At 32.0% G+C, this 16,010-nt stretch overlaps 1 protein-coding gene across 7 annotated transcripts; it reads left to right on the forward strand.

Moving 5' to 3' along the window:
- Window positions 1-11,988: 11,988 nt before the first annotated feature.
- On the forward strand, window positions 11,989-16,010 carry LOC114301191 (uncharacterized). Of its 7 annotated transcripts, none has more exons than XR_014346534.1 (7): window positions 12,007-12,220; window positions 12,960-13,107; window positions 14,294-14,453; window positions 14,558-14,639; window positions 14,981-15,340; window positions 15,443-15,603; window positions 15,736-16,010. XR_014346534.1 is itself a non-coding variant. In XM_028246117.2 (7 exons), the coding sequence occupies exons 4-7, from the start codon at window positions 14,593-14,595 to the stop codon at window positions 15,790-15,792; spliced, it is 630 nt and encodes a 209-aa protein (XP_028101918.2). In that variant the 5' UTR covers window positions 12,007-12,220; window positions 12,960-13,107; window positions 14,294-14,453; window positions 14,558-14,592; the 3' UTR covers window positions 15,793-16,010. The 7 variants fall into 7 exon arrangements, 6 of the variants coding, with proteins under 6 accessions (XP_082755002.1, XP_028101918.2, XP_082755005.1 ...); XM_028246117.2 differs by having other exon boundaries at window positions 15,438-15,603; XM_082898877.1 differs by having other exon boundaries at window positions 12,101-12,220; window positions 12,994-13,107; window positions 15,438-15,603.

Here is a 16,010-nt window from a genome sequence, read left to right on the forward strand (position 1 = left end):
TAGACGGTACATAAATAGGACACCTACGTTGGGAGTTAGAGTTCAAAATGTCATAAATTTAGTAAAAAAAAAGGGGTTCGGGGGGCGAAAATGCAAAATAGCCCCCGCACCACTGTTTTTATGTTACAAGAAGCTTCCCGGTGACAAATGTGACATGTAGGGATAGACGGTACATAAATAGAACACATACGCTGGGAGTTAGAGTTGAAAATGTCATAAACTTAGTCGAGAAAAGGGGTTTGGGGGGCGAAAATGCAAAACAGCCCCCGAACCACTATTTTTACATAACAGGAAGCTTCCTAGTGACAAATGTGACATGTAAGGACAGACGGTACGTAAATAGGACATCTACGTTGGGAGTTAGAGTTGAAAATGTCATAAATTTAGTAAAAAAAAAGGGGTTCGGGGGGCGAAAATGCAAAACAGCCCTCGTATCACTATTTTTACGTAACAGGAAGCTTCCCGGTCACAAATGTAACATCTAGGGACATACGGTATGTAAATAGGACACATACGTTTGGAGTTAGTGTTGACAATGTCATAAATTTAGTCAAAAAAAAGGGGTTCAGGGGGCGAAAATGGAAATTAGCCCCCGCACCACAGTTTTTACATAATGGGAAGCTTCCCGGTGACACATGTGACATGTAGGGATAGACAGTACGTAAATAAGGCACCTACGTTGGGAGTTAGAGTTGAAAATGTTATACTAATTTAGTCGAGAAAGGGGTTCGGGGAGCGAAAATGCAAAACAGCCCCCAAACCACTGTTTTAACGTAACGAGAAGCTTCCCGATGCCAAATGTGACATGTAGGGACAGACAGTACGTAAATAGGACACCTACGTTGGGAGTTAGAGTTAAAAATGTCAGTAATTTAGTTGAAAAAAGGGGTTCGGGGTCGAAAATAAAAAACAGCCCCCGAACCACTGTTTTAACGTAACGGGAAGCTTCATGGAGGTCACAACAGCATAAGCATAGTGAAAACACCATCTTCATGCTAACCAACACAATCTCCTTGCCTTTAAAATTTGCTGAAATGGTCATGTCTTCATTGTATGGCCAATATTGAGTTTTATGGATACCAGGCAAACTCTAATGATGGGTCCTCTTATATTTTTATAACAAATAATTTGTGGATTAAATGGTTAGTACACCCATAATTTTTGTAATCTGGTAATACCTACACAGTTAACTTTCACATAAAACTACTAAAATTTACTTAGATAGATTTACAGATTAAGAAGATAAAACAAGAACTCACAAGGATAAATATTTCGGGGGGCGAAAATGGGATACCTACGTTGAGAGTTAGAGTTGAAAATGTCATAAATTTAGTCGGAAAAATGCGTTCGGGGGGCGAAAATGCAAAATAGCCCCCGAACCACTGTTTTTACGTAACGGGAAGCTTCCCGGTGACAAATGTGACATATAGGGACAGACGGCACGTAAATAGGACACGTACGTTAGGAGTTAAAATTGAAAATGTCATAAATTTAGTGGACAAAAGGGGTTCGGGGGGCGAAAATGGAAAACAGCCCCCGAACCACTATTTTTATGTAACGGGAGGCTTCCCGGGTCCAAATGTGACATGTAGGGATAGATGGTATGTAAATAGGACAACTTTGTTGGGAGTTAGAGTTGAAAATGTTATAACAATAGTCGAAAAAAGCGTTTGGGGGACGACAATGTGTTTATGTGGTAGAACATGAAATGCCCATGCCGTGGTAATACCATCCTGGTAATACCATCTTAAACTATAGTTTGTTTAACTCTTTTCTTATTAGTTAAACGTGGCACAATATTTTTGGTAAATTGTTTAGTGTTTTTGTTGACTGTGGCCCTTTTAATTGCCATAAACATAACTTTTGGCATTAATTCATAGAATTAATGCTTGTCTACCAGTCCATGTTTGGGTGTCTTTCATTAATTAATAGCTATTACTCTCCGTGTCTTTTGATGTTTGAAATTAATACAGTTGCTATATGTCTTCCGGAAGTGCCTCTATAGGCACCAAACTAATGGTTTTTTCTTTTTCTTTTTTTTTTTTTTTTTTTTGCAGATGGTTTTGGACATACAAATGTGGATATGATTTTTTTTGACAAGTACGGGAGGGCATTGTTTTTATACCTCTATCCGTATATATAGTGGTTCGTACAAATTACTTTTTTGGTGTGGTAAATATCAGCTAATTTGGCATGGTAGAAATTAGCATACCACGTGGTACAAAATAGTTTTGGGGCAGTACTGATTAAATTTTTGTTGTGGTACATATGTTCTTTTTGTTAATTAATTTGGTTATTCCTGTATTATATATGGAATTAAATTATTGACGTTGGATTAGACTTGGTTCGTATGGAATTTGTATTATATATAGAATTGGACGTTCAATATTAATTTTTTGGATGCTTGTTACTGAAATGTGTGCACGCTGTTGAATGCTTGAATGGTTGATAATATATTTAGCGTTGATGGATTATATTGTTTATACAGGGTACAGGTTGTACTACTAATGGATACAGGTTGTTTAGAATTTTTTTTTTAAAAAAAAAATAACAAAACAAAAAAGTATTTGGCCACCAAATATTTTGGTAGCCAAATACGTAATCAAATGTTTTGGCGACTAATAATTTAGTAGCAAAAATATAACCCAAAAATTTTTTGCGACCAAATAATTAGTAGCTAAAAAATTTGAGAATGAGAGAAAGAAACTATTGGCCACTAAATTGTTTAGTCACGGAAAAACAACGATATTATTTGGCGACTAAAACGTTTGGTGGCAAAAAGTAAAGAAGTGAATCTTAAGAGGTTTTTGGCTACGAACAATTTTAGTCGACAAAAGTTTCAGCAACAAAATTACATGGTCCCTAAAAATATATATTCTATTGGTGACCAAAATATTTAGTCTCTACTAGTTGGTTAAAATTTTATGGTAGAACTTTTAGTGACTGACAATTTAGTCGCCGAAATGTCATGTTTGACGACTAAATAAGGTTTCATAGCCAAATGTTCATTTTTGGTGACCAATTCTTTAGTAGCAAAAAAAGAACACCTTCCCTGACCACACGAACGTTAGAAGCCAAAAGTCACATTCGGCGACTAAAGGTTTTAGTGGCGAAAACATAACATTTGCCGACTAAAACAAATTTAGTAGTCAAATGTTTCACTTTTGGCGACCAAACAAAATTTAGTCACCAATACTATCGCCGACAGGGTATAGGCGACGAATTTCGCAACAAAATATTTTAGTCGCTAAATCGTTTCAACGATCAAATATTGGACTTTTGGCGACCAATATTTTAGTAGCCAAAAGTGATATTTCTTGTAATGAGATGAGCTAAAACATCAAATAAATAAAAGATAAGTAATTTGGATATAAAAATTTGATGATCATACCATTCGGTTGATAGAAATTCTTGTTAAAGATAAATGTTTCAAATAATAGTATTATTTTTTACTAGGAAAAGTAAGGAAGTATCAAACCAGAAGATAATAAATCGAAATAATAAAAAGGGCAATGATAATGAAATGAAGCCCATGGCTTCCTTGGTTACATGCATTTATAACAACTTTTGAAATTTAATTTTGTTAGATTATTAAATTAAATATATAAACATTATTTAATTTATAAAGAAAAGAAAAAAGTGACATGTACCACTTATATGAATAAAATCAACTTAATAAAATTAATATTTATAATTAACATGGCTTATAATAGGAAATTATTTCATTATACATTGTGAAATAATATTGAAGTAGATTTATTATTATTATTATTATTATTATTATTATTATTATTATTATTATTATTATTAGCTATTGAAATAGGTAGTTACTAGTGTGTGTGTGTGTTTTTTTTAATTTTTTTTTATAATTAGGAATAATATAATATGTATGTTATTTATAAATTCTAATAAAATATAAGAGATAATATGTAATTTTTAAAAATTTAAGAGGGGCTGGGTCCATTTGCGGTCCCTCCGTACTTCTGCCCCTCTGGTTTGCGGTGGGTTAGGATTTACACATATTGAGAGGGAGACATTAGAGAGAAAATGAAGGATAATTTAGTAATTTTATATTTTCTCACCATTTTATAACTAATTGATATTTTTTCATGTATATTGTAATTATTTTAGATTCTCCACATTTTGTAAATCTTTTTGACTAATTCATTTATTTTAAGAGAAATTATAGATCAGTGGTAATTTTCAAAATAATTACAAATTTATAATATTAACTATTAATTAAATTTTTTTTTTTTTTCAAACTTATACTAAATTAATATTTGTCGTTCTTCCCTTTTTTGCGGATAAAAGTCTACATACACAGCCCGGAATAGAGAAGCATATTTTACAAAACTTATAACTGAGATCTATTTGGGCCTCGTTTGGGCAGAGTTTAATTTAGTAATTTTTTGGTCATTTGACTAAAATATGAGCTAAAAAAATTAGTATGTTTGGGATAATTTTTTGACTTTTTACGAAAAGATATGCAAAAAAGTAAAAAGAAAAAAGAATATTTGATTTTTTAATATGAGTTGTAGATTTTTTAACTTTTTAACTAAATGAGACGCTTCCCAAACGAGGCCTTAGAGTGATATACACACACATACAAGAGGACAAGAAAAATAAAAGATGGTTGGAGGACATTTTAGAGAGTAGAGTAGCCAAGACTGCAAGGTGGGAAGTCAAAAATGGATGACACGCATGTATAGACCAAGTTTGGGAAGACTAAATAAGTACATTTTTTGATTTTTTATGAAATATAAGTTGGATTTGGGTTGAGTTTGAAGTGATGTGTTAGAGAGGTGATGTGATTTAAATAAGATGATGTAACTTAAATAGTATAGTGACTTTTTGACTTTATAAATTTTTTGAAAGATGTCAAACTTGGCCATAGTTTAGTTATAGTCAGAATGAGAGAGAAACATCACACGGTTTCTTGTTTTATTTTATTTTTTTTTATATATTAAAACCTTAATTTATGCACATCTAATTGATGTGATGTGAGAGTGTTGGTGTGAACGGTGGATGTTTCTCTTTTGTCTCTCTCTTTCTCATAATAATTTATAGTACAAGAAGGGAGGGGTGCTTCACTGGAAACAGGCTTGCAAGTTAAGGACTAGAATAAGGAAAACTTCAAATCCCAGAAGTCCACGTTTTTCACTCAATTTCGTCATAAAAATACGGGGATACAATGTGATGCGCACCGTGTCGATCTGATCTGGATTTGGATTTGGGATGGTGACTAGGCATGTTACGTAGTAGTCATTGTTGTGCGATCTATTGAGTTCATTTTACGGCTAATTTTGATAATTTAAGTTTCGGATGGGTTATGGGTTGATTTCTGTAGCTTTTTGACTATTAGATTAGGATTAAAAAATCTCATTTGAGTTGGAATTTTTGATTTTTTTAACTTTTGTTTGAAAAAAAATAAAATGATTATATTTTAAATGCGATATTTTATTTTATTGATTTTTTAACTTATTTTATCATTTTGTAATTATTTTAGGCCCCAAACCTCATTTTAGTCAATGCCAAGGCTTGTTTACTTTTTAAAATATAGCTAATAGAATATATCCGAAAAAGACAAGTTAATCAGATATTAGTATCTTTTTAATCAAATCACATTTGTATTCAGTTTTTTATTTCAAGTTACACTTATTATTCAAAATTTTAGATGCAAATGTAATTTGATGAAAGACCTATTAATATCCGATTAATTTAATTTTTTATAAAAATATTCTATTCGATATAATCTAAAAAGTAACGATTTAGATCATTGAAATGAATCTTAGAATGGGCTGACTAGGCAGTGTAACAATGACTGTCGTGCACTATGTGCAATTGCCACTCCAAATTCATCTAATCTTCCTTATTGTAATTGAGACTAATTAGTTCGACTTATATGATCTGTCTATAGTTTTTTTTTTTTGAAAGTTTGGTCTTTAAAATATGAGTTTCATGTCATTTTAATTTTCAATATTTAAATTGTGTCCATTGATTTTTAATATATAAAATTATTTTAATTTCATCTCCAATATTTAAATTGTGTCAAGTGTTCCAATTTAGTCCCTCCCAATGTCTCTATTAAGAGAATTAGATTGTGAGACAATGTGTCAATCTGAATTGTGGGACTAAATTGAAATACTTTTTATACATTAAATACTATATTGATATAATTTAAACACTTTGGACAAAAATGATAGATTCATACTTTAGAGACTAAAAATAATTAACCCATTATTAAATAACTGAAGAAAAGGCACATCATGTATATTAGGAAATTTGATTGTTATTTTGATTATGGCTGAACGTCCTTGGTTATATACCTTAAGTGAAATTGAGTTACGACCCATTTTGGTGTTGGCTATGACTTATTGTGATATAAGTCATTATCTATTGTGGTTATTATTTTGGTTATGATAAAAAAAAAAAAAAAAAAAAAAAAAAAAAAAAAAAATGATTATGCCTCAAGAAGTTAATTATAACTCATTGCAATTGTTTTAGTTATATATGACTGAAAATTTTTTTGGTTATGGTATTTATGTTGTCAATATCATAAGGAGAATTTTATAATACACACTATATACCATATGCACCTTTAGTTACACCATTTTTTTTTTAATTGTAATTAATTTTCTTCTTTATTTATGAAATTATTTTGAGATTCTTGGTTATGCCTCATGTAGTATTTGGTTATGGTTTTTTTTTTTTTTTTTTTTTTTGAAACTCAAAAAGTAAAAAGTTATATCATTTTTTTAGTTATAAGATACATATGATACACACCTTTTGAGGATTTGAAGAGTGTGTATTATAATCATTTTCATATTATACATTATCATAACTAGTATATAGTACACATCTTAAAAAAAATAATTATATAACATAGGAAGCCTAGTTATATTGCCGAGGGAAGGGGTTGGGGGGTCCTTGCCCCCTAGATAAATGTTATTTTTATTTATTTTTTGTATATTACCTAATGACCCGCCCCAAAATTCAATATATATCTAAAAATTTTGTAAATTTCATAATGTTTAAGAGTTGTATTTCAAAATTTAATGATTATAATATTATGATGATCATATTTTTTTCTTATTTTTTTGTCATATCATGTGTTGAGATTACATTGTGTCCTATCATGTGTTGAGATTACATTGGTAGCAAACATTAATACAGTGTTGACACATAAAGTAATAAACAAATTATAATAAGAAAAGATGATCATACTAATATTATTAAAAAATTAAATGAAGCTCATGTTAAAAAGATATTGGTAATCACATGTTTAAAACAGGAAAAATTACATGATAGAGAAATCGTTAAAAAAATTAATTACAAAATCATGAAAATTTGTAATTTTACTTTATAATGATTATAAAGTCCATCACTAAATGAAAAAAAAAAATTCAAACACCCATTGATATTTAATTTTCCCTTAAGAAAACTTGCGATAAATAAAAAAAATATAATTTACTTGATTGATTTGCAATCATATTAAACATAAAAGCTTTTATTAAAAGCAATTAAACTAAAGCTTTTATGGACTTAAGATATTGTGTAACCAAAACTATAAAAATTAGTTTAGAAAGTTGAGTGGAAATTAGATTAATTACATTAAGATCTTCTCAATTTTTAGCATACCACCTTACCTTTAGGGTAAATTGTAATTACCTCCCCTGAGATTTTGCATAATTGTAGGGACCTTCCCTATGATTTTTGAAATTACATTGACCTCTCTTATTTTTTCTGACATTGTCAAGATTCTTCTCTCCCATTAACTAGGACCAAAGATGTTAATTTGATTGTGCAAATGACTATAATACCCTTGAAACACTATAGCCTTACGAGAATTAAGTACAATTTACCACAAAATTTTCAAAATGTAAATGTAATTTCTTGGCTTTGTAATTTTTATTATTTTTTTGTGGCTATAACGAGCATAAGGAAAGAGCACCCAAAAAAAAAATATATATATATATATGTGACACTGTTATCAGTTGTAAGGACACCCAAACAAAATAAAAGAGAATAAATAGCAAGAAGAGTGAAAGAAATAAAAGAAAACGAAAAGAGATGGAGGTACTAAAAATTTACAGAGACGGATATGGTGAACATTATTTTTTTGAGAGATATAAAGTAGGTCATAATGAAAGAATAATAGGGGAAAAATAAGGAAAGGAGAAAAATGACAAAAAATGATTAAGAAAATGTGAGAAAACCAAAGGAAAAAGTTTGTGAGAGGAATGAGATGATATAAGGGGAGGTAAATGTAATTTTCCCTTTAACCTTTTCATTGCTAGAAAGAGATGAATAAGGGTAGTTTTGGCCTTTTAATAGTTAAAAGTTGTTGACATCACCTTGTTATGTTAGATATTCAAACAAAGAGATAATAGAAGGGGGAATCCTAATAATAATTTTAAATATAGAAGATGTCAGTATAATTATTGAAACTATAAGGAGATCTTTGCAATTATGAAACATCTCAAGGGAGATAAGTGTAATTTACCTACCTTTTATTATAAATTTATATATTTTGATCAATCCAACTATAAAAATTGTACTAAAAATGTTTAAATTGAGACTAATCCCTTGCACTTGTTTATTAGTCCAATTAATAATGATTTAAACAAATAAAACTCAACCCGACCCGATCTATTGACAACTGTCGGGACCTACCCCTTTTTTCTCGCAATCTAGCCCCTCCACGAAGGGAATCGTGGCTCAAGCCCTACCTAGTTAATTATTTATTTTTATTTTTTCGACAAAAGAAACTTTATTGATAAGAATAAAAATATATAAATGATTGATACAAATATCAATAGAGAGGAGCGAGTGCATAAAGTGTCAAAACAAAACTTAACAGTCCTAACTAAGTTGACACTACCGAACTAACCCAATTATATTCTAGTACAACATCAAAATTGGTGAGAAACCAACCGGAACCAAACCGGAACTGAAACAACAAAACAAAATAAAAAAAACAACACCTAGTTAGTTTTATAACATCCAATAAATGTCAATAACTTTCTCTCACCTGCCAATGCCATGACATTTTCAGATCCAAAGGTTGCTCAAATGCAGAGATCACATGGATCAGAAATCATGCAAGTAGTTAAAAAAAAATAACTTAATAAAATTATCAACTCTAAATCTTTTAGTGATCCATGATAAAAATGGGAGCCAATTTGAAAGAGTATCCTTATCGTTTTTTTTTTCAGTTTTCAAAATTTTAAAAAATAAATAAAGATCTTTAGAGATATCATATAGTCAACAGTATGCTTGGCATATAAAACTCAATATGTTATTAATAGTGAGTTCGTTACACACTGTGCGAAGGGAGACAGGAAATAATCCGAAGACACGATCAAGAAACTGTGCTATTTATTTTTTTTTTATTGCAAAAGGTATGTAGTATACGCTTCAAATATAAAGATTTAGAATTTTAATTATGAGTCATTTTAATTCTTAATTTTGAGATTTTACTGATTGTCAAATTTATAGTGATTTTGGTTATTAGTGCTTGAGGTGGTTGGTTATGGTACTTTTGTATGTACATATATTGTTATCTCCCAAATTGGTTTTGATCCTAACAAAATAAATTCGATTGAACTATAGAATATTTTATTTTTATTTTGATTTTGATTTTGATTTTGATTTTGGGTCGGGGCTATAAAGCCTTGAGGCACCTCTAGTTGAGATGCACTACAATATTTTCTTAATTTAGTGGTATTTGAATATTTTACAAAATTACGTTTTTAATGGTATTTTTTAATCTTGTAACATTTTGAACAAGTGTCATTTATACACGAATCACGGTAGATATTAATGACACCTCAGCAACACTTGCAAATGTCATTATACCATGAAAAATCTAGAAATCCCCTAGATGTTGATTTGTGATTATGTACCAATTTTAAGCAAAATATAACAATCATAATCAAACAATTAAGACAAATCGACACAACGATTTTACGTGGAAAAACCATAATTGGACACCTCCAACTGTGATTAGAAAACCACGGGCAACAGCCACAAAACAATCCACTAAGAAAATTTAAAGGAATTACACAGGTATACTCTCAATTACCTAGCGAATTCACGCCTAATTGAATCAACCTCTATGTGCCTCTTCCAACTCTGTCTTCACCTCGGAATTTTCTTTACGATGAGCCACTCCAGAATCCACCGAAGCTTTAGGCTCGAATTCTTCATAATCTACCGAAGAACAACTCTCTCTTTTATGTAGAACAAATAAAACCTTTGATATATTCTTTTTAAACCATAAGTTGAATACTCAACAAAACATCAAAGAAAAACTAACAAAATATCCCCAGACATAAACCTTAAGAACCAAAAAAAGATCTGGAGGAGTTACTCTAGTGTTGGGAGAAAACCAACTATTTATAGAAAACCAAAAGTAATCCCAGTTTCAGAAGAAAACCAACTCCTTAACAAGTCTAGAAATCTGGGTTCGCACGGTTCGCTCGAGCGTGGGAATGTCCGCTCGAGCGGAGACTTCAAATTCCGTGATTTCATATAGGCTCCACGCTCGAGCGTCGGTTTCCACGCTCGAGCGTCAAATCACACCATCCAGTATTTTTTCAGGCATAGCAGAGATACTGTGAGCTTGTAAACCCCGCTCGAGCGTCACTTTCCCGCTCGAGCGGGAAGACCAAAACTAGAAAGCTCGACCCCCGTCATAATCAGCGAAGTGGCAATCTTGAACACATTAACATCATTCGGGTTGGATTCGCATCTAATAAATTCATAGCCTCACTGAAATATAAATGCGAATAAAATTACAACTCAAAGCAGTTTTGTCAAACGGGGTTACCAATAATAAAAACCTAACATACCATCATGGCTAAAGACTTTCAATGACACTTTGATGTCATTAGGGATGGGCACGGGACGGGTTTGTTATTCCTCATCCCTGCCCACGTGGATAAACCCCGCCTCTGTCCCCGCTCTAACCCCGCTACCGGTGGAATTTTTTAACCCCATCCCCGCCCCCGCCCCCGCCCCCGCCCCCGCCCCCGCCGATACCCGATACCCAACCACATTTCAAATAGCAAAAAAAAAAAAAATTAAAAATCATTTAAATTCTTAACACACTAAATTATTTTTCTTTTTTCCATATGTATAAACAGTGAGACTTTTAGAATTATTATTTATTTATATTTAGACAGAACCACAAACTTTTAGTATTTATTTTTTATATCTAATTATATAATATATATATTTAATTATATTGGGTCGGGTTTGGATCGGGAGAGGTGATACCCACCCCTGCCCCCGCCCCACTCCTATTGCAGGTGACCAAAATATAATCCACCCCCGACCCCCACCCCAACCCTATATAAGTGTCATGTCAGGTAAAATCTACACCATTCATACGGGTATGGGTGGACTCCCAAGGATCAGATTCAAATGGCCATCCCTAAATGTCATAATAGATACTATTTGTGACACTACCAAGCGCTATTAAAAAAAAAGACCTAGTGGCACTTCAGTGACAGTTGTAAGTGTCATTACACCATCAATATTAAAGACTTTTAATGACACTTTGATGTCATGATAAACATCATTCGTGACACTATCAAGTGCCATTAAAGAAGACTTACAAAACACATGTGGCAAGTAGAATTAAAAAAAAAAATGTGTTTTATTGAGTTCTATTTATTTGTTTATATTTATTTTGTGCATTTTCAAAAAAATTTGGAAGTATATTAGCATTTTTTGTTTTTTCAAAAAATGCCATTAGATAGTTTAGAAAGTTTTTGGGTTAGTAGCATTTTTCAAAATATCATAAAATATTTATTTATGACATATTTCACCTAATATCATAAAAAGGGTATAACCGAACTTTTTGCGACGGTATATTTTCCGTCACAAAAAGCAACTGTTTACAACAATTAATACCCATCACCAATGATTGCATTTTGCGACGGTAATTACTGTCTTAAAAAAAGGAAAGAATATGTCGGATGATTTTTGAGATGACAATCCATTAGCCATCGCAAATTTTTTGCCACGACTTTTCTTCCCTTCGCAATTTTTTTATTTTTATTTATTTATTTACTTTTTGGCCATGGATTTTGTTGTGCCGTCCAAAAAAAAAAAAAAAAAGGGTCATTTTCCTGAAACCGGCATAGACATTCGTCGACTGTCAGGTTTCGGCCGTTTGCCGTTGCTGTGACCATCGCCGCTTCATTTTGGCTCGGTAGATTCGTCAGCGCTTTCTCTGTATCTCGCTCCCCATTTGTTTCTCTCCTAATTTCTTAACTGAACTCTGTTTGTCTATCTGCTTTGTATTTCTTTGGATTTTCAGTTAATTTTTTTGTTTTGTTTTGTATCTCCGTATATATTCAATTGTTGCACCATGATTCAAGGTATACAATCTGATTTTGAATTAGTGTTACCAAATAATTTTAAAGCCATTGAAAATTTTCAATGATGGTTTTGTATCTCCATGTCCAATGGATTTCTGATTTCTAGTTCTGTATATCTAAGATTAGTTTGTAAACTCTCTCAACATGGATGAATAAAGAATGAAAAGTGAAGAATAAAGAATAAAACCCTTCAAAGTTTCAAAACCCTAATCCTAACTTAACCTAATCTAAGGATATATCATCTACTTCCATATGTTGGCAAATTTGAATTGCTTGATAGAACATTGCCTTGGAATTAATTGGGTTTGTAGAGAAGATGAGAAAGAGCTGTTAATTATAGGGAGTTAATTCATGCCCATACCAGTTCAAAAAAATAAAAATAAAAATAAAAATTCATGCCCTCAGAGCTTCAATTTAGTTTTACTCATTCTTTGGTTGTTTTTCTCTTTTTTTGTGATATTTTGGTTATTTATCCATCTTATTTTTAATTACAATTCACCCTGTTTGGTTTTTATTTTTCAAAAATGGTTTTTGAATTTGTGATTTTTTTTTTTTTTTTTTTCTCTGAAGAAGTAGAAAAATTGGTGACTGTAATACCTTTCAGAGAATGTGAGATTCTATAAGAAGGAAGAGAAGAATGATCCTGAATTTGCAAAGAAGTTGGCATCTCTTGGAGATCTCTACATAAATGATGCATTTGGAACACCTGATTCTGAAGGTTTTTTCATTAAGCATGAGAATACATTGCAATTCCTATGTCATTATTTGACTAGACTTTTCTAATTATGGTATTGTGTTCTGATAAAGTTATAAATATCTAAAGAATCTCTTTTTCCTTAATTTTACCATTCACATAATTTCAATTCAATTATTGTACCATCTAGGATTTTGTTTGTAGATACATAATCGGGTGGATTAACTAATATTCCATCACGATATCTGCTTAAGTAAAGTCGGGCAGAGGAGTCATTTAGCTCATTATGGGAATATGTATCGTGAACTTCCTTCTAAAGTTCCTAAGCTTGTCCCAAGTATGGTGAAGTGAGGGCACTTGGCTGTAATTGCTAATTTTGGCTGCTTGCATCCAGTTGTTTGATGCACGAGGTGCATGAGTGGTCATCTGATACCGTAATTTTGGTCATCTAAGAAATTCTATTCTGTTCTATTTGTTTCTTTATTTTTTCAATTATGTGTGTCAATATTGATTAGAATATGTTAACTGACCAGCGTACACAAAGCTAATTTCACATGCCCATTAATGAACTTCGAAAGAAGTGTAGTACTGGAGAATAATTTCAGCATATACTTGCTGTTATAATTTTGAAAACTGAGACTCGGGTGAATCTTGGACTATGGCATTACCATTTGGACTGCTAGAAAAGGGACCATTTTTTGTCCTACTTTGGAACTGTACAAAAGAACTAGTTATGTATGTCCCTTTGCTCTAATAGCAGAAAAATAATAAAGAACTACTTACCATTTTTTTTGTCATCCACATATACAAATGACTTGAGCACATGCGAATCATCCACATCTCAATGCTTCAAATTTTTGTTTGATATCGTGTTTCATAATATGTCAAATTATAAACTTTGTCCCTCTTCCCGTGTCTTGCTAATCACAATGGGCAAAATTAGGTCTTTATATGTGGTTAAGCTCCAATTTATTCTTTGCTGATGTTCTGTGAGCAACTGATAGATCCTTCCAGAATCTAGTTTTGAAAATGCACTTGAAATTCTCCTATTCCAATGATTTGGCTGGTGCTGCAATTAACTATTGCAATTAACTTGTGGTATTCAAAGTGGGTCTAGTGGACTCTCTTGGCTTGGGGAATTTAACTTTGTATGTGAAATTGATTTTCTTGTGGATAAAAATATGAGTCCCACTGTTGGGATTTCTTGCAGCTTTGAAGAGTTCCAGTGATTTGATTCTTTCTTCTTGAAGGCCATGGCTGTTGCATGAGAGTTCTTCTTGCCTTGATTCTTTCTTCTCGAAGTTCAGGAGTGTTGCAAGAGATTTCTTCTTGCCTCCTGAAAGGCTAAGATTCGGCCTGGTACCTGAGAGGTAGTTGCTTTCATCTTTGGGTGTTGGAGATTCTGGTTCATATGGTTTTCGTCTTTGGATGTTGGAGTTTCTGGTTTCTGGTTAACAATACTTTATTTTGCTAGATGTCCTAGTTGTTGAAAGGTTCTTGGAGAAGGGGATGATCTCAAAATTGCTCTACAGATGCAAAATTCACTTCTCGTGGAGGTAAGTTTATATGTTATGCTTTTCACTCATTAGCTGCTAATTTCATTTCTCTATGAGGTTTCTATGGTAATGCTTATCTCCAACTGCTGTAAAAGGTTGCAGTGTTCAGATGTATGGCTTGGCTTAGTCACAATGTTGTATGCTTCAAAATAACTCATCGAAATAGCATGCGCATTAACTATCAATGGCATCTAGATATTTTGGAAATCAATTGAACTTTGTTTTTGTTGAGGCTTCTTTTGATTTCCTTGTTCAAGAATATATATATGCTTTTTAACTTTAATTATTGAGCTTAGACCATTATTTCCTGGACATTTGATTGGTTACTTGCATTCTTGCAGTCTGTATGTATCAGATCATGTAGCCGTGAGCCTGCCAGGTGGCAGAATCCTGGTAAGTGCTGGGTCCATGGCTAGTCTTCACTCAGCCTCACAGCTTTATATCCTGGACCCTACCGATGAGAAGCCTACTTGGAGGTTATTAATTGTACTTGGGCGACCTCTGAGATTTGCTTGGGGACATAGTATATCCGTTGTTGGTGGGAGAAGGGCCATAGTTCTTGGTGGTCAAACAGGAGAGGAAGCTATAAAACATTTCTCCAAGGGACTTTTTCATATGGGTTTAATTTTATGTGGTTTAGATGGAACACATATTGCGTCACTTTACCTTTCTAATCTTGTAGTGCGTGCTTCAATAGATTGGTAGGTTGTAATGCATATAGGTTTAGTTTGTGTCGTTAGTACGTCCTTTTGTTCTTGTGATTCAGTTTCTATAATTTGGACCTAACTTTTTTATTAGTGAAGATCCGTTGTGTGAAATTGATGGAGTTCCAATTGGGACTGAATATTGCAAAGTCTTTGTCTCAAAAGTGAAAAAGTTGAATGCTGGTTTGGAAACAACATTCCGGGGTCTAAGAACAGGTGGAGAACCTATTGGAAGATACGTTATGTGGCACTCAATTCATGTATATGTTACAATCTTCTTTATTTTATTTTATTTTTTTTTTTGAAGTAAATATCAAATGTTTTACATTTTTTGTAAACTTGAAATTAATTATATTATAAATAATAATTATTATTTTTGTTTCCTTTTGCAGATCCTATCTGACTACGTGATGATATTTTCGCATATCGATATTGGAGCTTACTGTTGACTCTAAAACAAGCTATAATATATATATATATATATATATTTTATTTGTACTGTCGATACTTTTGTTTTGTTTTATATACAAATTTGAGTTCTTGAATTATTAAAAATTACTAGTATTGTTAAAGGATGTTTTGTATATTTTTATAAGGAATGTTTGGTTGGCACTGTACGGTTACATGGTATATATATATTATTATTCGTATATATGATTTTGTGAAA

The sequence above is a fragment of the Camellia sinensis genome, chromosome 12 (genome assembly GCF_055761805.1).
Source record: "Camellia sinensis isolate YWXY chromosome 12, ASM5576180v1, whole genome shotgun sequence".
Taxonomy (NCBI): domain Eukaryota; kingdom Viridiplantae; phylum Streptophyta; class Magnoliopsida; order Ericales; family Theaceae; genus Camellia; species Camellia sinensis.

Bases quoted from the DNA above. Each gene is read 5' to 3' on its own strand.
- LOC114301191 (XM_082898876.1), top strand. From the start codon at position 14,593: ATGATCTCAAAATTGCTCTACAGATGCAAAATTCACTTCTCGTGGAG. The intron at 14,640-14,980 runs GTAAGTTTATAT...GCATTCTTGCAG, and splicing joins AAAATTCACTTCTCGTGGAG to TCTGTATGTATCAGATCATG. The intron at 15,604-15,735 runs GTATATGTTACA...TTCCTTTTGCAG, and splicing joins TTATGTGGCACTCAATTCAT to ATCCTATCTGACTACGTGAT.